The sequence below is a fragment of the Camelus dromedarius genome, chromosome 24, assembly GCF_036321535.1.
Source record: "Camelus dromedarius isolate mCamDro1 chromosome 24, mCamDro1.pat, whole genome shotgun sequence".
Classification (NCBI taxonomy): Eukaryota; Metazoa; Chordata; class Mammalia; order Artiodactyla; family Camelidae; genus Camelus; species Camelus dromedarius.
The window spans coordinates 5,761,611-5,784,336 of NC_087459.1; the positions used below are offsets into that span (position 1 = coordinate 5,761,611).

Below are 22,726 nucleotides of genomic sequence, written 5' to 3' on the forward strand. Positions count from 1 at the left end.
GAGGCTGGGTGTTGCCTGGCTTTGTAGCTTCACTTGGTACCAATTTCTCGTCACTCTTTGCCTTCTTTATTTTCAGGTTTTCTCACACTTGTGCTGCCACACGTTCCTCAAAGATGCTGTCACCTCCCCCTTGAATGCTTCTTTTCCCCAGCTGGCTCCTGCTCATAATTTAGGTTATGGGTGAGTGACACCTGACTTTCCCGTAACCCCCATCCTTCCTGACTCCTCACTGAGGATAGTCAGATGCCCCTACTTCATGATCCTTTAACACCTATAACATTCATCACACCGTTAGTACTTCTTCAAGTCCAGAGTGATGGACTCATCCTAGTTTGCATGGCACCTCTCTGGTTTTGGTGTGAAAGTCCCATCTCTCAGGAAATCCCTCAGGTCAGGGAAATCGGGGATGCCTGACCACCTTACCATCTGATCTGCCTTCCTCAGCAGCACAGGGCCTGGTGTACAGTAGGTACTCCATAAAATATTAATGAATAAATGGATCTAATGTTTCATCACCTTTTACTGTGCACACACACACATTTCCAGTATATTTCCTTCCACTCCTGACCCTTCTATCTAATCGTCTAAGTTTGTCCTCAGCTCCTCCATCCTGAGCGGTACCCAATTCTGTGATTATGCCAGTCCCTTGAGGGCTATGTCCCCACATACTATCCTTCCCAGCTGATCTTCCTTCGTTCTGCTGTGTGATGAGATTGGGTACTTGACTCAATCTTTCAATGAAGCAAATCCTTACTGTGTACCTACATCAAAAGCAAATGTTCAATGCTTTTGGATAAATTTCTATAAGGATCGAAATGTTCTGTGTGCTCAAAAATGAACATAAGTTATGATAAGGGTACCACCTTGGAAGAGCTGGTTCTTTGGTTCTGTATATGTATAACTGAATCGCTTTGCTGTACACCTGAAACTAACACAACATTGTAAATCAACTATACTTTGCTTTTTTAAAAAAGTTGGTTCCTTGGAGAAGAATCAAGTTTTTCAGGTCTCTTGGGTGCTATTTTGCATCTTAAAAGAGGAATGAATTTGGAATTATGTGGCTAGGCATTCTCTGTGGGGGATTTCTAACCTTGAAGTACTCCTTTTTTTAAAAAAGCAAGAACTTAAGTATCACCCAGTGACCATGCTGTACAGTTTTTGTTTTTTTTTCTTTTTTGGCCCCAATGTTCAAATTGTATGAGAATTAGTTTCTGTTTTATCTAGGTAAGAATATGGTTTTCAAATGTTAATATTAATGAAAACCATGTCATGTATCTATTCAAAATTCAGACCCCTGCTGAGACACATCACTGGAGTTTTTGTTTTGGAATCTGTGAACTGGTTTTCTAGTAAGTAGCTTCAGGGACTGCCATGAACAGCACCTTAATAAATATTAAAGCAGGGGAAGTTGTTAAGTAGTAATATGGTATAAAAGATAGGTAATCTTGATAGAATCCTTTTTAAAGCCCATAATTTGGAGCAAAGAGAAAGCTCATATCTGTTTGTGTGTTGGAGTGGGAAGGCACTCAAAGAGAAGGGGTGGATATCATAAAATGTTCATAAAATATTATGTTCAATGGCAAATGAAGAAATCTTGTTATTGTCACTGCTAAATCATATTTTACCCAAAGGTATCTGACATGTGGGATACAGACTTCATGGATAAAAATGTCCTGTGTTGCCCAGACTTCACATAGCATAAAAACAAAGTGTGAGAATAAAAATCTTGCTTTTCTGACCCTTTATGAAAATGCTACCACTTAGTGAGTTGGCATGAATTGGGATTGAGAGAAGAGCACGCTATCTTCCTTATAAGGACTAGCTGGTACCGGGAGGGTGTTGGCCCACCAGGAAATCATAAAGGCTGTCTTTGTAGGGATGCTCAAAAAGAGAAAGAAGATGTCCTCTCAATGCAGGATGCTTTTTCTATGATACTCTCTGCTACTGCTACTTGAAAACATTTTCTGGAGATGGTCTTGTAAAGATACATGGTACTGAATGATGATGGAGTCCTTCCTACAACATTTGTTGATTAGAGAGAGAAAAGAAATAAGTGGTCCTGGCTGCCTCTCAGCATGTGACCTTTAGCCCGCATGCCTGCCTCTGCTGGGCTGCGAGGAGGAAAATGGCATCCCCTCTACACTCTGCTCAGGGACTCACTTCTGAATCACTTGTGTTCACTCATGCATACACTTCAACTTCTGTGTGATCTTGACTATCTCAGTCCATCGTATATTTACGTCCTCATTCTGTCATTTGCTCGTGTTTTAGGTTTGCTTTAAGTGGGGTCACCCTGGTACAACCTTGGCTTTTCACAAAAATGGCAATGATTCATATCTCTTACCTTGGATGCCATTCTCAGAAACTGTCCCTGTTGGGAAGGCAAGATGTGGACAAGACTTGGCATCACCACCTTTGACTCTAAATGCACTGCTACAGAAGACCATTAGACATCACTGGGTTGTCCTTTTTTGGTATTTTGGGAATTGAGGAAATGGGGGACCAATATGGCAGAGGGTCTATCTCTTGAGAAATGCACAGCTTTCTAATATAGATAAATGTAAAGTATTTCTTGAATAGCTCCATGGAAAGAAATTGTTGAGTAATAAGAAGTGCCCTAAACTTTTAAGTTTCACTAAAATGGTCCAGAATGAAAAATGCTCTTCTTAATGCAATTTTAAGTTCCTTTAGGATAGGGATTGTGTTACAAGTTGCCTTTAATCACAAAAGAAAATGAGAACAGTATTTGCACATAATAGACTTTCAATAAATGATATTTATTAAATATGATATTGATCAAATATGATATCACTCTGGCTAGGCTCCAAACATCTTTGAAATATTTCTTCTGGATCATTTTCACTCCTGGGATAAAGGATCTTCCGTGTCCTCTGCGACCCTCTCCTGCAGCTATGCAGCTGGTCTTGCCTGCGTTGCTACCTTATATTTGCATGGCGCATTCTGCTAAAAAAACTGTATCTGATTTTCACACAAGCTCTTTAGGGAATCTTACAGCATTCACAGAGAAGGAGGCTGAGGCCAAGGGAAGTTTGGAACTGGCAAGATCTCATGGATAGTATGTGGTGAGACTGGCACTGGTACACCGGATTTAGACTCAAAATCCAACCCCTTCAGGAGGTTATAAATCCAGGCCAGTGCATCTCAACTTCTCTGAGACAGTGTCCTCATCCGGAAATGGGACTAAGGAGAGGTAACAGTTACTGAGCCCTCCTGATTTGTTGATGCATTTTCCGTATGAGAAAATCAAAGCTCAGAGAGGTCAAGAAGTGGCCACCCCTGAGAAGCTGGCTTCAAAGATGGCAGCTTGATTCTACGGTCCATCACCTCCCCTCGCCTGGCTCCCTGCTTTCCTTACCCATCACTCACACTTACTGTGTGCCTGGAAAACCAGGTGATGCACGTAGAGTAATGATAGATACATAAAATATCACAAGGCAGGTTACATGTTTTTATGACATATTTCCCATTTTTATTTATTTTTAAATTTTCCAATTTACTACATTTTTATTATGATGAATAGGGGTGGTTAAGAAAATGTCAGTCTCCCTAGATGCATTCACCAGCAGCACATCTCTACAGCTTCTGCCCTTTGCTGGCTCTGTTCTCTGATAAAGCATCTGCTTAGAGAGATTCAGGAAGGAGACAGCAGCACACAGTGCCAAGACCTTCCACCTGGGACCCATACAAATTCAAAAATGAGAACATCCGCTTCCAAGCCATCGTATTCCATCCTGAGTCGCCTTTTCCTGAAATTAGCAGAACCCAGTCACTCAGTTCGCCCTGTGTGTTGAGCAGTGTAATCAGCAGCAGAATCCAATAGCAGAAATTGATTAAACCCCATCACAGAATTCCCTAAACAACTTTCTCTGCAATTAAACCATTGTGTTGAAAAGGAATTGGGTTAGAAATACTAATAGGTATCCCCAACTGAACTGTCACATTACTCGTGAGACTCTAGGATGACACTGCTTGACAGTAATAGGAAATGAAATCATCTTAATATTTACTCATCAAGTCAAGTAGATCCAGTCTCCAGAAGCAAACAGCTCTCCCTCTCTGACCGCGAGGGGAAAGATTCTTCTATCTAGGGTAGAATCGGAGTACTTGGCACACATGCTACCACTCCCCCTTGCTGTACCCCTGAAAGACATTGCTAATCAATCACAGCACTCTCCTGCTGAGCTCAGATGCATTCTTCTCAACAAAACTCCAGGGAGCCTTTAGGAATCAGAATTGGCAAGCAAGAAGAAACCTATTTGCCTGCCCTCTGTCTAGAGTTTTATTTCACGAAGCCTTGACACAAAACTCCCAATGACCCAATCCAGACACCCAGATTGGAGTGCCTAAATCCATGGAATGTTGAACCTCATTTCTCAGGACATAATGACCATTCTGGCATACTCCGCTGACTTTTAATAAAACGACTTCTCTTGAGTGGCTGACAAGTTGCCCTTATCTTCCTCAGTATTTCTCAATAACCCTAAAGTAACGCGTGCATTGCCTCTCTGAGTTCTTTCCTTCTTTAATCAAGGCCAATCTATTCAACCGTTAAAATCTATCTCTAGAAAAATTCTTCTGAGTCGAACCATCATATTTCCTACTCCACCATTCTGAAAATAATTTTAGTTCACTTAAATTGTTATCTAGCCCCCAGGGTATAAAATAGGTATGTCCTTCTGAGGGTTAGCATAAGGTGGTTCTCTTTTATTTTTCCAACAAATGAAAAGATAGAAAATCATCTAGTGATACAAAAAAAAAAATCATTTTTCTATTGATTGATGAATAATGAAACAGACAGGTGATGTGTATTTTTTTTTTAGAAAAACTCTCCAGGTTTCTAAGCATTCATTTATAAAACATATTTTAAAAACCAAGTGATAATGTCTATGAGATATAAATTTAAATATGTGTCACTTATTTTAAACTTAATGAAACTATTTTAAAGACTCAACTGACCAAATGGTAAAGATCTTATTGGCTTTGTCCAACAGTTCATGAATCAGGCAACATCCAATCTGTCAGACAGAAAGGAACTCTGAGGAGGTGGACAAACTGAATGACTTTTATGGGCAGAAAGGAGCAGGAATCAGGAAGCTATACTCCACCAAAAAAAAAAAAAAAAAAAAAAAAAAAAAAAAAAGCTGATTGCTTATTGCAAGGTTATCTGCCTTTAGGGGATGGGCGAGATACACCAGGCAGATAGTTAACCAGGGCGGATCAGGCAAAGCCTGATTGACTGGTTTAAGATTCCACTTCTGGGAGAGCCAAAGCTTAGCATAAGTGACTCCATTTGGGGCCTGCTGTCTTATTTTTAACACAACATACCCCCAAAAAAAAACAAAAAACAAAAAACTGTATCCATTTCTGATTTTTTTAATTAAAATTTTAAGAGTTTTCAAATGTGCAGAAATGACTGAAACCATTCCACAGAGAGAACCCTGAAAAAAAAAAATCAAGAATGAAAAGCTAATCAAAAATTAAACAAATGATGGAAAAGGCTGTGAGGCAAAAGAGAAGTTAGGATGATAAAGAGAGATTAAAAAAAGGAACTGAATTAAAAAACAGACTAGAAATGGAGAAATCTTAGGACTGAAAAACAGAAATATCAAAGGCAAAAAACATCTTTAAACAATGTGCAAGAACATACCGCAGGAAAGAGCTGTTAGGACCCTGAGAACCTGAGTGCCTGAGCCGGGAGTCAACAGTGGAATACAATGAACACCTTCTGTACGACTTCCAGTGACTGCTGAGGTCCACTGCGACGGCTCATGCTTTGGAGGGGGCAGCTGATACACTGACTTGTATACGTTGCATGATTTTTATAGAAAGTGAGTGTCCTCAAAAAAAAAAACTTATCTTTCTGTTCTTCCACATCTATTTACTTTTTAGTCCATGTTATGGTTTATGCTGACTTCCCCTTCTCTAAACCTCTGGAATGTTTTAAATAATTCACTAAGATAGTAGACTCCTAAAAACCGAATGGCTAGGGGTGGACATTTTCTCTACCCGCCCTCCTGGCCCAAAACCACCAATACAGCCCTGAGGAGCCCTAATCGGCGTGTGTGTGTGTGTGTGTGTGTGTGTGTGTGTGTGTGTGTGTGTGATGGCACTCATGGCACTCCATGTTGTGATATAAACATTTTATAGAGAACTGATGTTCAGAGAGATTAATTTTTTTTGTTTTTATTGATTGATTGATTTTAGGTTTATTTATTTATTTTAATGGAGATACTGGAGATTGAACCCAGGACCTCACGCCTGCTGGGCGTGCACTCTACCACTGAGCTATCCCCTCCCCCGAAATAAATGAGTCACAGTCACAGTCGTTCAGGCCTCCGACAGGCAGTGCTAACCCCACTATCCCTAACAGTGCTGCCTATTAAGGTAGCTTATAACTGCTACTCCACCTTTCTAGTATATGCCTGAAGCATTCCTATGTTCGGAAATCTTGACCCCCCCACCCACCCCCAATAGATAGTGTAGAGTCTGACTTATGTCTTGTAACTATTTGCCCCCTTTGTTTGGCTACAATGCCTCCCACGGTGACAGCGACATAATAAGCGCTCATTAAACGCATGTTGATCGGATTTAGCTCTCCCCGCCTTGTGCGTTGCCGTAGAAGTCTCTTAACATCGCTTTCATTTTCATAACTATTGATTCAATTATTCTTCCTCACATCTTAAGTGAAGCAGGCCACCCCTCCTCCAGGGCATCCACACATTCGCCGGGTCTTCACTCTTCTTCCATCTACATCTAACGAAACGAACGGTTTCCCTGCTACCTCTCACCCCACCGGCGTTACAGGAACTGCGGCGACGGCCCTATCTCCTGCAGGCACCGCTGTATCTCCTCAGCAGCCTGTTGTAACACAGCTGACAGAACTATTAAGAATGTCAGCCTTCAATGCATGAGGAACTTATGTAAAGCAAATGGTGTCATCCGAGGTAAAAACCGGTGACAGCAACAAAGGGAAACGCAGGAGTCAACACGACTGCCGCCAAGTGCACTTGAACAGGGGAAGAGGAACTACTTAGCCATTTCTGGGGCAAAGCAGAAAATCCAAAAACCAAACCAAAACCAAACAAAAACAGCTCTGTGATTCCTGCAGGACTTAGAATACACGGTAGTGGTCACCGATGTACTGAAGAATGAAGCAAATGGATTTTATGCAATGTTGACTAGATGATGATGGATGGATGGATGGACAGATAGGATCCTGGAGCTTTTTCCCATCCCCAGCCAGTGTCATCCTTCCTCCCAGACTATTTCAACATACCTCTTAAAACAATTGTCCTTGCTTCCACTTTGCCTTTGTGCAAGCCATCTTCAATACAGTAGCCAAAGTAATATTTTTAAAAACACAAGTATAATCACATTCCCTTCTCTTTCTGATTCTTTATTGGCTGTCCCTGGCACTTAGAATAAAATCTGCAATCTGGACTTTGAAGGATGGGTCTCCCCTGTCCACTCTTTCAACACCCCCATATGCCTGTTCTGGCACTCTGTTCCAACCCCACTTCTTTTAATTCTTCAAAAGCCCTACCCCCATAGTCTTTTCCCTAGAATGTTTCAACTTAAATATCAATTCCTTGACCACTCAAATTAAATGACCAGGCTCTGCACAGACTCTTACAGCATGCTGTGTGTTTATCTCACAGTCTGCATTATAATTCGTAGCTATACATTTATTTGTATGACTATTCGCCTACTATTTGTTTCCTCTGGAGACTATAAGCCCCATGGGTCCTGGAAACTTGTCTTGTTTATCACTGTTTCCCCAGCAGCTAGAACCACGCCTGGCACTGAAGAGGATTCAGGGTGTATTTGCTGAGTGCATGAAAGCACGGCTCCAGTCACCTGCTTGATACGGGGAGAGAGAAATTCCTGCAGAGAAGAGATGAGGCCGAGGATCACAGGGGTGATGGGGCGCCAGTTCTGAAGCCTCACCTCTGACCACATCCCTGATCAAAGCTCTCACAGGTGGAAGAGAGGGCTTGACACGTACCATCAGGGACTTGGAGCTCAGCACTTTGCGGGATGCTGAGGAGGACACAAAGATGCACAAGACCTCTCAGAAGCTCGGTGCAGATGTGGCACCAACCAGCTCTTCAAAACCACGTCTGCAGAGCCAGATTTAAGCAAGGAGCTTGCAACCTGAGTCAGCATCCACCATGCAGAGGTAGGACCATGTGCTCTGCATAACAGGGTCTTTTTCACTTTAGACTGAAATAGATATAATCCTTCTTGACTTCTCCATCCCCATAATTATTTATTAAATATTTATTTAAATAAACACATGAATATTCAAAGCATTAAACTACCTATATATGCATATATATATATATATATATATATATGTATATATATAAAACATGTAAAATCTCAAAGACACAATTTAGTTTCTTGCTTGTTAGTCCTTCACCTTTGTTTTTTGTTTTTCTCAGAATTGAACTTCAGTTGCAACCCAGTTAAAACTTTGATGGGAAAGTCAAACCACTTTGAGGCTCCAGGCCTCACAAGGACTTGGGGCAGTGGCTCTTGGTGGCTCCCTATTGTTCCTTTACCAATAGGAGTCTTTGTTTAAAGCGAGTCCCTGGTAACCAGAAGGAATGCTTCCGTTTTCATTTTCACAGTGAAGCACACTTCATGTTTCTTGTTCTTTCTCGGCATGGAGAGGAAGAGGAGGAGGAAGGAAAGCTCCCTAGAAGGCTGCCTTTAATTCTGCCACTCATCTACCCCACTTACTTTCTAGGTGATAAAAAATAACCCAGACATCAGCTGAGAGCTTCCGGCACCACAAGCCTCAAATTCTTGTTGAAGCCTCAAGTCCCTTCCCCTGTTTCCTGGATGACATGCCCAGCCCTGGGGGCACTGCTGACCCAGGGGCCCACACATGCAAAGAACTCAGTGCCGGGGGCAAGAGTTGAGTCCAGACTTGGGTCCGGCCTAGCTCCCCCTCCTGCCTGCCATCTGAGTATCAGTGACCCTCGGAACCTCTCTCCCATCGCTGGCCCTCCAGTGCTCGGTGCCTTGCCTCTTCCACAGCCCACCAAATACCACTGCACTCCTTTCAAGCGGTTTTCCAATTCTGCTTGGTGCTTCCTGTATATGGACTGTCAGTCTCTCTTGTACCAGCATGTGCAGAATTTGCTCTTTAAATGTCAACTCTTTAATAAAAGTATCACTATTTTTTAAGAAGTTCCTGCCCAGTTTTGCATACATTTTGTACTGATAAAAAGACCAATGTCAAAAAAAAAAAAAAACCCAAAAAACAACTCACATCTTCTCATCTGGGAAACAGCAGAAACTGGCAGGACCTATCTCACTGGTCCTTGTGAGGATGGAATGAGGCGATGCACACGCAACGCTTGGCGCATGAGCAAATGTCCTGCACCGTGGCTGCTACCTTCAGGAGGACTGAGGACGACATCTGTTCTCCACCGCCTGGACCCAGGCAGGAGCTCAGCTCTTTACATAACTTCTGGAAGAAGCTAGCTCTCAAAAACATTTTAAGTGTTTTGAAGGAAGAGGCTAGCTTTCCTACTGGGGGTCAGAGGAAAGGGGCAGCAGAGTGGACGACTGGATTATGACAAAGCAAATGACTTCAGGTTGAACTTTTGTATGAGCCACTGATTTCCTTGGGACCCCTCCCCTCGCACGGTTATCCGGTCCCCGCCCACTTTCCGGCTGGATTCTTGTGCCTCGCCCCTCCTCTCCGCTTAATCAGCACCACCACAAGGTCGTCCTCAACTAAAACAGAGCAGGCTTTTTGCGACTCTCTTCTGCTAAACTGATCGCTGCCGAAGTTCTTCTCTCAGAGTCCCACTCTCCATCTCCACAGCTTCTCCCAAACAGACATTCTCTCTCCCCAGAAAGGAATTTTTATTTCAGCTTCACTAGAAACCTGTGGGTTGCTACTGTCGTCCTCATGATCGAAGTGGAAATTGGGGCTGAGAAAGGTTATGTAACCTTCCCACATTTGCAGAATTGATAAATAGACAGCCGAGAACTGAATCTCCATTTAATTGTCTTAAAGTCTGTGTTTTTTCCACTAGGACTGCTGCTTCCTTTGCTTGAATCTACGTGAACCACTAGAGGTAACCCAGGGGGTCAACTGAGCACACACAGCCAAAAGGCCCACAGCTTGCTTGGCCTAGCAATGCACAACTTTTATGAACTTCTACCATCAAAATTTTCAGAATATACTGGAGTCTATGGTCCATAAAACCAGACTGAGAACACAATGCATGTAACGGAGTTCTCATCAATGAATTTATGGACGTAACAATGATACATGGGACTGGAGAACGAGCAGAACCCCAATTTCCAGAATCTCTAAACCCTTGTCAAGAAATAACATGGCATTCACATCAGATTAGTCAAAGGGAGAGGTTCTGGAATCCTATTAGTCTCAGAAATAATTTCTTGCACCAGAACCCACGAATTCTGAAGCTCCATTTTCCTTGGGGGCATCACTGTCTCAAAGAGCAGTGGGCTCTTTCCTAATCTGGCTTCTCCCTCTCTTCTGTGAGCTGCTTGAAGGTAAAGACTCCACCTGACTCACATTTCCAACCTCACTGCCTAGCGCCTCTTAAGTATTATGGGCAAGTAAAACACAGGCAGCTAAGAGTAGAAAGCCCAGAAAACAATGGGCTGGCTGTAAGTTAACACCAGCCATTTAAAGAAGTGATTTGGCGCTGTGTGCCCAAAGTCAGAAAGATGCTCATACCCTCTGACTGTGTAAGTCCCTGCAGGGCTATATCCCCAGGAAGTTATCCCCTAGGAATAAAACGCTCCAGATCCTGAATAGTTAACTCCAGGAATCACGGTATTAGTGAAAAGAATGGGAGCGTCCTAGATATTTCGTGATAAAGAAGTGAAACATCATCCTGCCGATGTAGTGTGTGACCCTCAAAATTATGACTCTAGGGAGTGACAGAGCAACATGAAAAAGAAAACCATTCAGGCTGAAGCCGAAGAGGGTAGAAATGACAACACCAGACCACAAGCCCCGGCGCTGGACCACGCACCCGGACAGGGATGACAAGGAAAAGTGGGGGAAGGAATTCAGCTGGTTCGTGGCAGTGGTGCATATCAGAATGATTCAGGCGCAGGTAAACCTGGTTTCCTCACCATCTTTAGAGAGTTATATGAGCGCTAAGTTTAAAATGGACACAAGGAAGGTCAGGGAGGGCTTGGAGTCTGTTCTGAAATGGCAGGCGGGCAGTTGGAGTGGAGCCCCTGAGTGAGAGAGCCCAGCTTTGCATGCGAGATGTGGAGAGTCCCCTTCCCGGAGCCAGACCCGCACCGGCTGGAGTGTGTGATCGTGCTCGCGACCATCTGCTTGGGGGCTGTGAAGGCAGCCGCATGTCCTCCTGCCTGGATGCCGGGGAGGACACCGATCATAGTCAATCTGCTTGAAATCGCCTCTGATGATTAGTGTGTAATGACTCAGGTAGGTCATGGCCAGGGACGTTTCTGTTATTAATGCATTCGCAGCTGTGAACGGGCATCCATTCTGCAGAGCGAGGTTTATGGACTTGGTGGGGAGAGCCTGGCCCTGTGGCATGTAAATGGTCATTTCTGGGGGAGCGAGCACCCTGAGAGGGAAGCACACTTCGGGGAAGGGTGAAGAGGGCCCGTGAGGAAGGCCAGCCAATTCACAAAGAGAGAGAGAGGGAAAAAAAATCTAGCTTGGGAAGATGGAAGAGAAGAATTTACCTGTGTTGGCAACAAGCCTCTCCCACATCTGAGACGTATCTAATCATACATGCACTTGGGGCCCAACATGTATTCCTCTCTGTGACTGGCTGGTCTACGGTAGTTAATATCACTTGTTTTATTTGCTTAAATTTTATCTTAAAATTTTATGATGAGTTCAGGGCCCCGTGTCTGTTCCCTGTACTCTCCCTGGCACCGAGCAAGAGTCCAACACAGCAAATTTCCCATAGTTATTTGCGGATGAAGGAATGAACGATGACATTACCAGGATAAGAATGTTCACTCACACATCAGTGTCCTAGCACCTGAGTGCAGTGTCCCGCAGTACAGTTCTTCAAGATGATTAATCCTTCTTAAATACAGGGACTGAGCTCCAGTGAGTTAGCCAACTTGCCGTTTGCGTACACACGCTCACACGTGCATGCACGCACACACATGCACCCCTCAGTCAGTGGGAGAGGACCTTCCTTCTCAGAGTTGTAACTGTTGTGAATAACAACAATAGTAGTCATTACCACCATTTATTTAATGCTGCCTGTATACCAGGCACTGAGTTGGGGTGGGTACTTTCTGAGACAAGAATCCTCATTTGGGGAAATAATTCCTTGAATTCAAAACAAAGTAGCCACATGTGTAAAGAAATATTCTGGCTATCAGCACTTGGATAGAGTTTATATTTTTGCTCCAGAGCTTCTTGAAAGTCAATGAAATCTAACCTCCGTTTGGACAAACCAAATTCCTTGTTTCCATAACTAACTCATTTCACCAAAATCTGCATTTGTCCTTTGCAATGTCCAGCCAGTGGGGCAGGTTCACCAATGTCTCAAAGAAAGAAACCCTCTTATTACAACGTTGAATAAAAACAGCGAGTAGATCTGATCTTCAGCTTAAGTGAAGGGATTTAACAGAAACCCCAAGTCATTGTTTTCCTGGGGTCATTCAGCTGGGAACTGGTGAACAGTCAGGATGAATACAAAGATTTCACCTCTTAGGTGTTTGAGCCAATATAAGAGGTTGCAGGCAAAACCTGCTTTTATGTCCTCTAATTCTCTAATGCAGCCTATAAGTGTGGATCAAACACGCTCAATATCGACTTATTAATACAGTGAAGAGAAAGCAGAGCGTCAGCACTGCATTAGTCCCAGGCCCGCGTGGTGCGTTCCCTTGCCCAGGAGACAAGGGGCTCATTTCTGCCAGCAGGTGGGGGCGGGGACCAGCACTGCCGGTCGTAACTCTTCAATCTCCGTCTTGCTGAGATAATGATCGCTCCCTCCAGCCGTCTCTTCTGTGGCCTAGTTTCTGTCTTGTTTCTTTACTAAATCCCAAGTTGGAAGGGGCCTTAGTTACAGACGATTCCAGTTCAATTCCTTGTTATTATTATTTTTTTAATGAGGAAATTCAAGTCACATTGGCCAAATACGTTGTTGAGAAGCACACAGTCAATTCATAAAGCCGCGCCCTCTTGAGTTCTTCAAAGACTGATCTAGATTGGGAGGTGGGGCGGAGGTGGGTTGCGGTGGGTTATGGACGACAGGAGAATGGTTCAAAGTACCAACAAAGTACCATCACCTTCCCCAGCACTGATTCATGCAACTCAGTCACTCATTCAAAATAGGTGCATGTTTCTCATTGTAGGGTGTCAGGGATATGGCGGGAAGTGAGGCAGACATGCACCAGGCCTTCAGAGATCCCCCAGCCCAATGGAGAAGACAGATAATACGTGAGTAATAAATAGGATCGTTAGAGTCGCGGTGAGTGTCACGGCGGATTTACACTCAGGAAGCGACGGAGAGTAACAAGGCAGGCAGTGGGGGCCCCTTCAGGCTTCCCTCTCCTTTATCCCTGGTCCTTAAATCCTACGACCACACAAATCTCCCTTATAACTCTCTTTCCTTCTTCTCTTCCTCTATTCTACCAATAAGGGAGCATCCGAAGGAAATGTTCCTCTTCTATTCTCAATGCTCTTCTTCTATTTCTCTGCCTATGCTCTCTTCTCTCCCCTCCCTTTCATATACTCACTACATCAAAAATAACCCCCCCGAGTTCCTAGTTCCGAGTTCCCCAAGGAAGAGAAGGAAGAACTTCTCAGAGCTCTGCTCTGCAGCAGCTTAAGCCAGACAAGAGACGCACATGAACAGGTGAGCAAGAACGTCGGGTGGTAATTGGCAGATGGTCAAGTGACAAGACAAACAGGAAGGTCAGTGAGTTACCAAGATGCCCTCTAGACCATGGGACTGCAGATCAGCTGGTTTGGAAGCCACACTAGGCTTGGCCAGCGATGAAATCAGTGCTCCTGTGTTGCTCCCGCTCTTTCTCCCCCTCCCGCTTGAATTCCAGCTGATGCCCGATCTCTCCCGTTTCCAGACGAGCTGCTGACTTCTTCAGCTCGAGAGAATTCCACCTCCCTGGGTGACCATCATCACTCTTTCTCCTCCTGTTCACCCTTGCACTGCTCTACCCTTAACTGCTCCAGCGAGCTCCAGATTTCAAAAGGATTATCATGGGGGTCAACCTCCTACACTCAGAAGAGACTTAGTTTTTTCTTTATCGTCCAAAGGGAAATCAAGGAACTCAGGTACGCAGGGGGAAATTCCTTCACCAGGAGGGTCTTGACAGAGGTCTACACAGCACCGAAGTCTCTACTGTGAGAGCAGAAGGCAGGGTGCCCCTGCTGGTGAGACCGAGGATAGCAAACGTTTAGAGTCGAGAAATAGACACATTTAAAGGTGGAAAGCAACGTGCCCAATTGGAATAGAAAGTATTTAGGGATTCTCAGAGAGAAGGTAAAGTGGTAGGTAGGGACTAGCTTACTGAGCAAGCAACTTGATAATATTCATGCTTCAGGAATATCAGTCCTTCAGTATATAGAGTGGAATCCAGGGGAAAGGGTCTTTAGGCATGACGGCCGCATAGCAAGGCTTTACAGCCATGTGATAAAAGAGTCTGCAGAGTGGTAAGCCAACAGAGGGTTTGGAAGTAAGGCTTTTAGAAAGCCCAGATCAAAGACTCACTCCTCTCTTGGTGGTGGATGAAGAAGACAAAGTCAGTGATGACTGAAGCTTGGTGGGGTGCCTGGAAAGAGAATGGTGTCCTTGGGTGAGTGAGCGGGTTTGCTCTGAGTTTGATGTCAGGCATTTGGAGTCAGAAGTGACAAGCAGAAGTCAGGGATGGGGTACAGCAACCTGAGCCACACATGGCACTGGAATCCAGTAATGGATTTGGAGCCCGTTGTTCTAGGCTGAGCAGCTGACAAAGCAGAGGTGGAAGCCTTGAGGAGGAACACTGAGCGGCAAGCTGAGGAAGAAACCAGCCATCAGGATGACCCAGGCTGGTCTCTGGTCTAATGTCAATTCTGTTTCTCCCACTCACATCATACTCCATCAGCAGGTGAGATGCACTTATTTATCTGTTCACCACCCCCTCCATCTCTCCATGGGATCACCCATCACTGTACCCAACAAGTACTGACCGTCTGTTACAGCCATTACTGTAGTAGATGCTGTGGATATAACCAGAGCTTATATATTATTTAACAACCAGCATAAGCTAGGCAACAACCAGTTAGAATGGACACATGCTGGGGAGTTAGAGGACGGTGCTGGAGGGTCATTAGCCCTTTAGCTCTGGAGCGAGGGTCCCTGTGGGGGGATAAGGCATATGGGATTGCAGGAGGAGACAGATGCCTAAGGGCTTGGGACACCATGAGTTTACCAACCCATGTCTACTCTGATCCCTACCCACTGATCATCTAGTCTGGGTTTGAGGATGGACAGTTCACATCTGGCCTTTGTACTCAGAGGGCCGTTAGTCTAGAGATGCCTCATCCAATACGGTAGGCTGTTACTAGTCACGTGATACTGCTTACATTGAAATTAATTAAAAACAAATAAAATCACAACCTTAGTTCCTCAGTTGTAGCAGCCACAGGTTAAATATTCAATGGCCGTATGTGGCTCATGGTTACCATACTGTAGAGTACAGATAAAGAATATTTCTATCATCACATAAGGCTCTATTGAATGGCACTGGATTAAAGAAAAAGAGTTCCATTAATTTTTGCTCACTTAATGAATTAATTATAACTTTGATCCAGCGTGCCATGAAAGAGTAATCGAACAGAAGAAAGAGGTCAAAGGAAGGCTTCCACTTGTAGGAATTACTCTAAGGCTGAAGTTCAACCAACAACCCTGCTACTGCTGGCCTCCTCCAGCTTTCCTTCTAGCACACAGATCGCAAAAGGATGCAAGGAGCTGGAAGCCTCCATAGACGCTGGGTCATGCGAGCCAACTCTGTGCCTCACACACACCGGCCAGTCTGTGTCCAAAAAGGCCCCATACGCGTGGGACGTTCTGGGAAAAAAAATAAACGGTGCAAGATAACCAAACTTTGGAAGCAGGAAGTGAACACTGATTTTCTGAAGCCAAGAGAGGCATCAACATCAGGCTGTCTCAGACCAAAGTAAGATATTAGCCACAACAGCGGCCCAGGCACAGCGCTAGATCTGACCAAGCGCCAGCCGTAAAGCGGCTGCTCTCGGTAAAACCCCACGAGAGGCTGGAGCGGTTTCCTGACCCATGATGCACCATGCACGGTATTGGTGAAGAGGACACAGGGACCAGGCATGAGGCTCAGGGGAGACGCCAGATCATCTGCTTTCCTGGTAACCAAGCAACCTCCCAGAACTCCATCTACATTCCGGGAGAAGGGATTTGTTGGCTCTGGAAGCTGATCGTGGTTTCACTGTGCCAGGGAAGCTCTGATCACAAGGGGAAAATCGGAATCTATTAGGCACACAGAGATTGGGCAATAGCTCTAAATATCCCCAATGAGGAGGTTTTCCATTCCTTCCTTTTTAATTTAAAAAAAAAAATTATCAGATATCTGCACACTGGGTTCAGAGCAGCAAATTAATATTTTTTTTTCTCTTCCGACTGCAATTGTAGATATGGAAATACCATATCCAAAGACAAATTAACGTGAGTTCCTTACAACACGGTACTAATTATCTCAGGGACCAGAGCCTCCCCTGGGGTTAGAAACTTCAGCCCCAGTCTAGGATTGGAACGTGAGTTTCTTTCTGAGAAGCAGTAATCTGTATCACATTGAGAAGGTAAAGAGAAAGTAGGAGGGTCACGTGCAATCAGAGAACCCATCCTCAGAGCCCACCGTCTTCCACTCCTCCCCTGCCTGCTCCAGCACCACAAAGGCATGTAGGACAAGGCGGCTGCTTGAAACAGGACCAGCTAAAGCAACACACGCAGTTAACTTTACACCAAACTGATCCGAACAGCCAGCATGCCAAACAGCCCCCTCCTCGGTTCACTTACAGAATCTCCCAGTTTTCAGGAAATGCTACAGCCTGAACTTCAAAGGCATTAAAGGACGGATGAGGCATGTGGGGAATTAGACATGAAATTTCCTTTATTATTGGGAACAAAAGCTGTGGGTCTAATCTCCTGTGTGATACACGCTTTAGCTGATCAGGGTTACACTAAGTCATTCTGATGTAGCCGGCGCCGAATACACCATGTTTTTATTTCTTTCTGTCTCCTTCTCCTCCGCCCCCGCTCCCTTCGCGTATGCAAATGCCACAGCAGGAAGGGGAGGCTTGTATGCCACTGAGGGCAAAAGAATTCCCTTTGATCAGCCTCTTCCAGGCCTGGAGTCCCCCAGCCTCCAATTCTACCTGCCACTTTATGATATTTGATGTATCAAATTAGTCTCCAGCACTCTCAGAAGAAGAATACGTTATGAAATTCTGAAACCTATGAAAGGAGCTACATCTTGGAGAAAATAAGTATTTCCTTAGGTTAGCCGTTTCAAATTTTGATACGTATCGTTAAATTGTTACAGATTTATTCACAAAACAAGTTGTCTGCCGACACAACCACTGCAGAGGAGAGCTTTTATGGAAACACAGCGCATCACTGCCATGACCCCAAATGCTGGTGAAGGAAAATAAGAGTTGGGGAAATTGGACAAAATACTGCTAGCTTCACCAAAAATAAAGTCCTTGTGTGCAACGAGAAAGGCAGCCGGCGGAAAGTGCTTACTTGCTAAAAAGCAAATGAAATTTCCAAAATGTACCCCAGCATCTTAAAGAGTACAGAATTTCTTGTTTGCAGTAATTTTTGGATAGGAGTGGCGTATTCTGGCCGAGAAAGTGCAAAATGAACCGTTCTCAAATACCTTGAGAAATACACCATCTCACTTTCTCGTCTGTTTGCTGCCGTGCACTGACTGTGTGAGGCCCCGTGCCTGGGAGACGGGAGTGCTGTCTCCAGATGAGAAAAACTCCGGGAACAAAAAGAAAACAAAAGCACATTTAATTTAACCCCCAGGCAGTAATCAGTAGGTCAATGCACCATGGACACTTTGAGACATTTCCTCTGCTCTGGGGGGTGGGGGGTGGGGTTTTACCTAGCAAACCTTCTTCTCATCTCCAAATCCAATGCAGTGGAGCAGAAAAGAAAGACACAGGCAGGCAGCAAAGTGTTTGTGGGAACCCCAGGCCTGCAGAAGAGAGCTTTTCATCGCAAACACAATCAAGGCAATGGATGGACTGAGGTAATGAACGCTCAAAAGCGGTTGCACTTACTGAATGCTGAGTCCGATCAAGGAAGCAGTAAGTTCCACTCGCATGAGTTCTTTGAGCAGTTTCCTAGGGAGGAAAAGAAGGGAAGACGTTAACGTTGAGAAATGCATCCTTGAATTGGGTCTGCATCCTTTCTGTCATAGTAACATCTGGTTAACCCCTAAAACAGGTTCTTGATTACACTGAATTCAACAAAGATCGCGGTGATGACGGTGACGGAAGTGATTAAGATCAAGTCTTCAAATGTATCTTCCTTGAGTGCTTTCACACTCCAGTTAGGGAGGGTTACTGTTTTCTCTATTTCAGAAGAGGAAACTGAGGCTCAGACAGTTCAAGTAAGTTGTACAAAGTACACATGTAGGTGGTGGGGCCTGGATTTGAACTTGGGCAATCGGACACGAAGTTTAGAACCACCCTGCTCCACTCCTGTCTTACACAGTGAGCTCTTTGTCACAGGATGTTTTCGAGGAAAGACGTTATTCAGGTCAGAGATATTACTGTGGAATTTCCTGCATGCAGTCAGGCAGGATAAAACCAAACTCTGAATTTCCTTTCAACTCTACAACTCGAAGAATCTGTAATGCTCAGTCCCGTGACAGCTAAGGTCCAAAGTGACTCCGTTTTGCACTGAATAAAACCATGACAGAAGGGGTCCCATCAATAATACATTTCATAAACATGGCTATCATCTCCCAATCAGAAGGAGCAAGATTCATTTTCATTAATATTTAAATAAACCAAATATCAGCTGAACTGCAAATGGCCATTATAATAAGCATATACCTCAGGGAGTTGGGGGAAAGGTCATCTTCAACCAGAAAAATCAAGACTTCGTAATAGATCTCAAAGAGGCCCATGGCACCTAGTCCCAAAGAGAGTTGGGGCCCTGACCTGCTACCGCTCGGGAAGAAACTTCAGCAGCAGAGATGGGAATGGCTTGCAGTGTTCTAGAATCCTGATCCAGCCCTCTTTCAATCCCTCCTGTAAAGTAGTGACACATCTTACACTCAATGCAATTCACAAGTCTCAGAGCTCAATGACACACGTTATTTGCAGACGCATGTTGAAAAATGTGCCCCCCTCCTTTTTAATATGATGAACTTTTGTTTTGTTTTAGGGAAGAGCATGAATGCAGTCCCCCACTACCACAAATTATGCAGTCGAGTTTCCCACATTTGGGGAAATCGCAGGGGTCAGCACATCCCGAGGGCAATGCATAAGCCTCGCCCTGGGACAACCCTCTTCGTGATCGTGGTATCTCCCCTGCCAGGTAAGCATGAACCTTTTTTTTTTAACTTCATATTTGGTGAGTCCACTGGTGTTGATAAATTAGGACATCCGATAACATCAAGTGGTTCCAAAATATTGGAAAAAGAAACCAGTGTCTGGAGATGCCTGAGGGTACAGACAGCTATGACGTAGTGAGGATGCTGGTAATAGTGCACATCCATCTATAACCAAGGCCCTACGGGGGCTTCCTGGGACAGCCCCCGCCATGTCCTCTGCCTGCTTCTTGTCTGTAGAAAAGCTTTAATCTTCCAGGCCTGCCCTGAGACAGAAAAGCCTGGCTCAAGAATTAATGATGGAAAGGACGTGAACATGCCATGACAAAAGTAGTAGCTGGGCCAGGAGAACGGGTAACAATTTCAACAGTAAGTCAGCCATATGACAGTCCCAGAATCTTTAGTTCCTCCCTGAAGTACATAGATAACAGTGTCTGATGCACATACTAAAACCCCCACCAAATGGAAGAAATTAACAACATGAGGACCATGAGCATATAGCCCCCAGACCGGCCGGAACCTGAGAATTGATAGTGTTAACCCCTGTGACACCGCCTTGTCACCTCACCATCAACCGATCGGAGAATTGTGCATGAGCTGATCACATAGTTGACTCCCCTCCCTTACCTTACCTGTACAAACTTCCCTGGAAGCCATCAGAGAGTTTGGGTTTCTTGAGTATTAGCTGCCCTGGACTCCTTGTCTGGTGCCTGTGATAAACACTGCACTTTCCTTCACCGCAACCCAGTGTCAGTAGATTGGCTTTACCGTGAGTGAGAGAGCAAACCCAAGTCTGGTTCAGCAACACGACCATCCATCCAACCTTCCTTCTTCCCTTCCATCCATCCATCCATCTATCCATCCATGTCTCCACTATCTCCTAGCTTTGTGACCACAGATAAGTCATTTAACCTTTCTTTGTCTCAGCAAAATGGAAATAAACATAAGTACCTACCTCAGTGGGTAGAGGTGAGCATTAGGAGTTAATATTTGTAAGGCACTTAGCATTGTGCCTGGCACAAAGTCAACGCTGTTTAAAATTTTATTCCTATTTGTGAAGCCTTTCTTAATGCCAAGCACTGTCCTCTTGGTGCCTACAGTCTAGTAGGGAAGACAGATCTTGGTCAGGGATGTGAGGGAAGGCTTTGCCAAGGAAGTGGCAATGGAGCTGAGATCTTAATGATGGGGAGAATGTGACCAGATGAAGTGGAAGAACGTGGTTTGGGAGGAAGAGTTAGGACAGTGAGGAAATGAAGAGTCACACCATATGGTTGTCTCCTATAAATCCCTAGTGCACTTCAGCTGGAGGATTATCCTAATAATAGAAATATTAGCAGTGGTGTACCCTAGAGAGACCGATCATGTATCCACAGACACTGATTGCAGATCCTGTGTTCAGGTTCAACCGTCTTAACCTTGCCCCTCCTCCTTTCAGTCATTTCCCCCCTCCTCTAAGACACTCACTCACATACTCTAAGATCCAGCTCAACTGAACTACTTGCAAGACAACAGGCACCGTTACACCTCTAGCCCCTTGGCCACATCGTCCTTCCAGAACTGCCAATCACCTGGCCCAGTCTGAGCTCATTCTTCCCGGTCCACCCAAAGGTGAACTTCTCTCTGTAGCTTCCATTGACCCATCCAGTTGGACTTGATTTTTTTTCCAGGGGCCCTTCTAGCCAGACAAGAATCACACACTCCCTCTAACCAGCTGTAGCCTTGGTATGTCTGGGCTGCGATCTCCTGGAGGCAAGGGCGATGTTCTATCCAACTCAGTAGACTTGCCATCTGGCACAGCGTCCAGCCTCTGAGCAGCTGCTCACTGTGTTGGAAAGACTAAGAAGCAATTCCTCGCTGACCCAAAGTGCTACAGCACCAAGGAAGGGCACTGAACTGTATTCCAGGAAGAAGTTTCCTCTGAGCACCATCTGTGGCCCTCCCCTGCTTGGCACTCAGGCGATGAGGTTAATTTCACATCCATGTCAGCTTTGTGCCCACACCTTTATATCTATTTTAAATCCGACCTGCAGTTGAATTTTATAACTGCCTCCCCTCCTTTATACTAATAAGAATCAGTCAAATTCTTTAGGTGGATTGTTTTATAAAAACAAACAAAGGCTGAGAACCACTGTTACAAGGTGAGAACAGAAATGGTCATTAATGGTGGCATCAGACAGCAAGGAAAATCTAAGATGTGCTCTCGAGTTACAAAGGAGTGATGTCATTTACGAAATATAAAGATGGCCAAAAAAACTAAGATTGTCCTGAGTTTGCAATTACTCCTGCAAACTATCTAAAGAGCAATCTGTGACCAGGGAGAATCTCGGGCACCAGTGAAACTGGATGGGATTTTCATGGTACAGAACCTCCGCCCCAGCTAAAGAGCTGCACGCCAAGGAAACGGAAGGACATCAGAACAAATTCGAGCAGGACGGAGGCGAATGCTCGCTTCGTGCATTAGCTGCAGTCACCTCTGCACAGATCAGCGAACCAATTACTTCCAAGACGCTGAAGCCGATGACCCCTGGGCAGGCAGGGTGCCGCCCAAGTCTCCAAGTCAGACTCTCTCAGCAGGGCTGGCTACTGCACCGATTCTGCTTCTGCAGACTCCGCCACGCACTGCTTCGTGGGTTCCCGCACACGGGCGACCACGATGGGCGGCTAACACCTCCTCCCCCCGACTTTGCGTTTGCCCCTCTCAGCCCTCCACGGGCCGGGCAGAGACACCTTTACAAACCACATGCGACCACGTTACATGATGGTTTAAACCCTATACGGATGGCTGCCCGCGCCATTCTGGACACAGCCTGACACCCTGCATGGTGCGCTCCCGGCCACGGCCCCTACCTTGTTTGGTTGTTAGTGAACAGACACACCCTCCCTCTGGACCGCTTGTGTGCCAGCGCCGGGGACTTCCCGGTTCTGGGTCACGCCTCGCTGCCCGCCTTCCACAGGGATGCTGCGCATGCTGTGTCTTTGACCTGGGATGCTCCTGGCACCCCATTAACTCTCATCAGTGCTTCCTGGTGGAACTCTCTGCTACGTGGTCTGAGGAGTCCATTATCCTTCCTTCAGAACCCCTCTCACAGCTGTCACTGAATGGTCC

At 45.1% G+C, this 22,726-nt stretch overlaps 1 protein-coding gene and 1 non-coding gene across 12 annotated transcripts in view; both read right to left on the reverse strand.

Moving 5' to 3' along the window:
* RBFOX1 (RNA binding fox-1 homolog 1) overlaps window positions 1-22,726 on the reverse strand; it is a 1,985,071-nt gene that overhangs the window by 1,143,225 nt on the left and 819,120 nt on the right. For all 11 annotated transcript variants that reach the window (XM_064478203.1, XM_031433195.2, XM_064478206.1 and 8 more), the window contains one exon: window positions 18,341-18,403. In XM_064478203.1, coding sequence (XP_064334273.1) covers window positions 18,341-18,403 — 63 coding nt within the window. The remainder of the gene's footprint in view (window positions 1-18,340; window positions 18,404-22,726) is intronic.
* Window positions 19,452-19,615, reverse strand: LOC116147275 (U1 spliceosomal RNA). Its single transcript, XR_004130808.1, has one exon. It is a non-coding gene; the product is annotated as a U1 spliceosomal RNA (small nuclear RNA).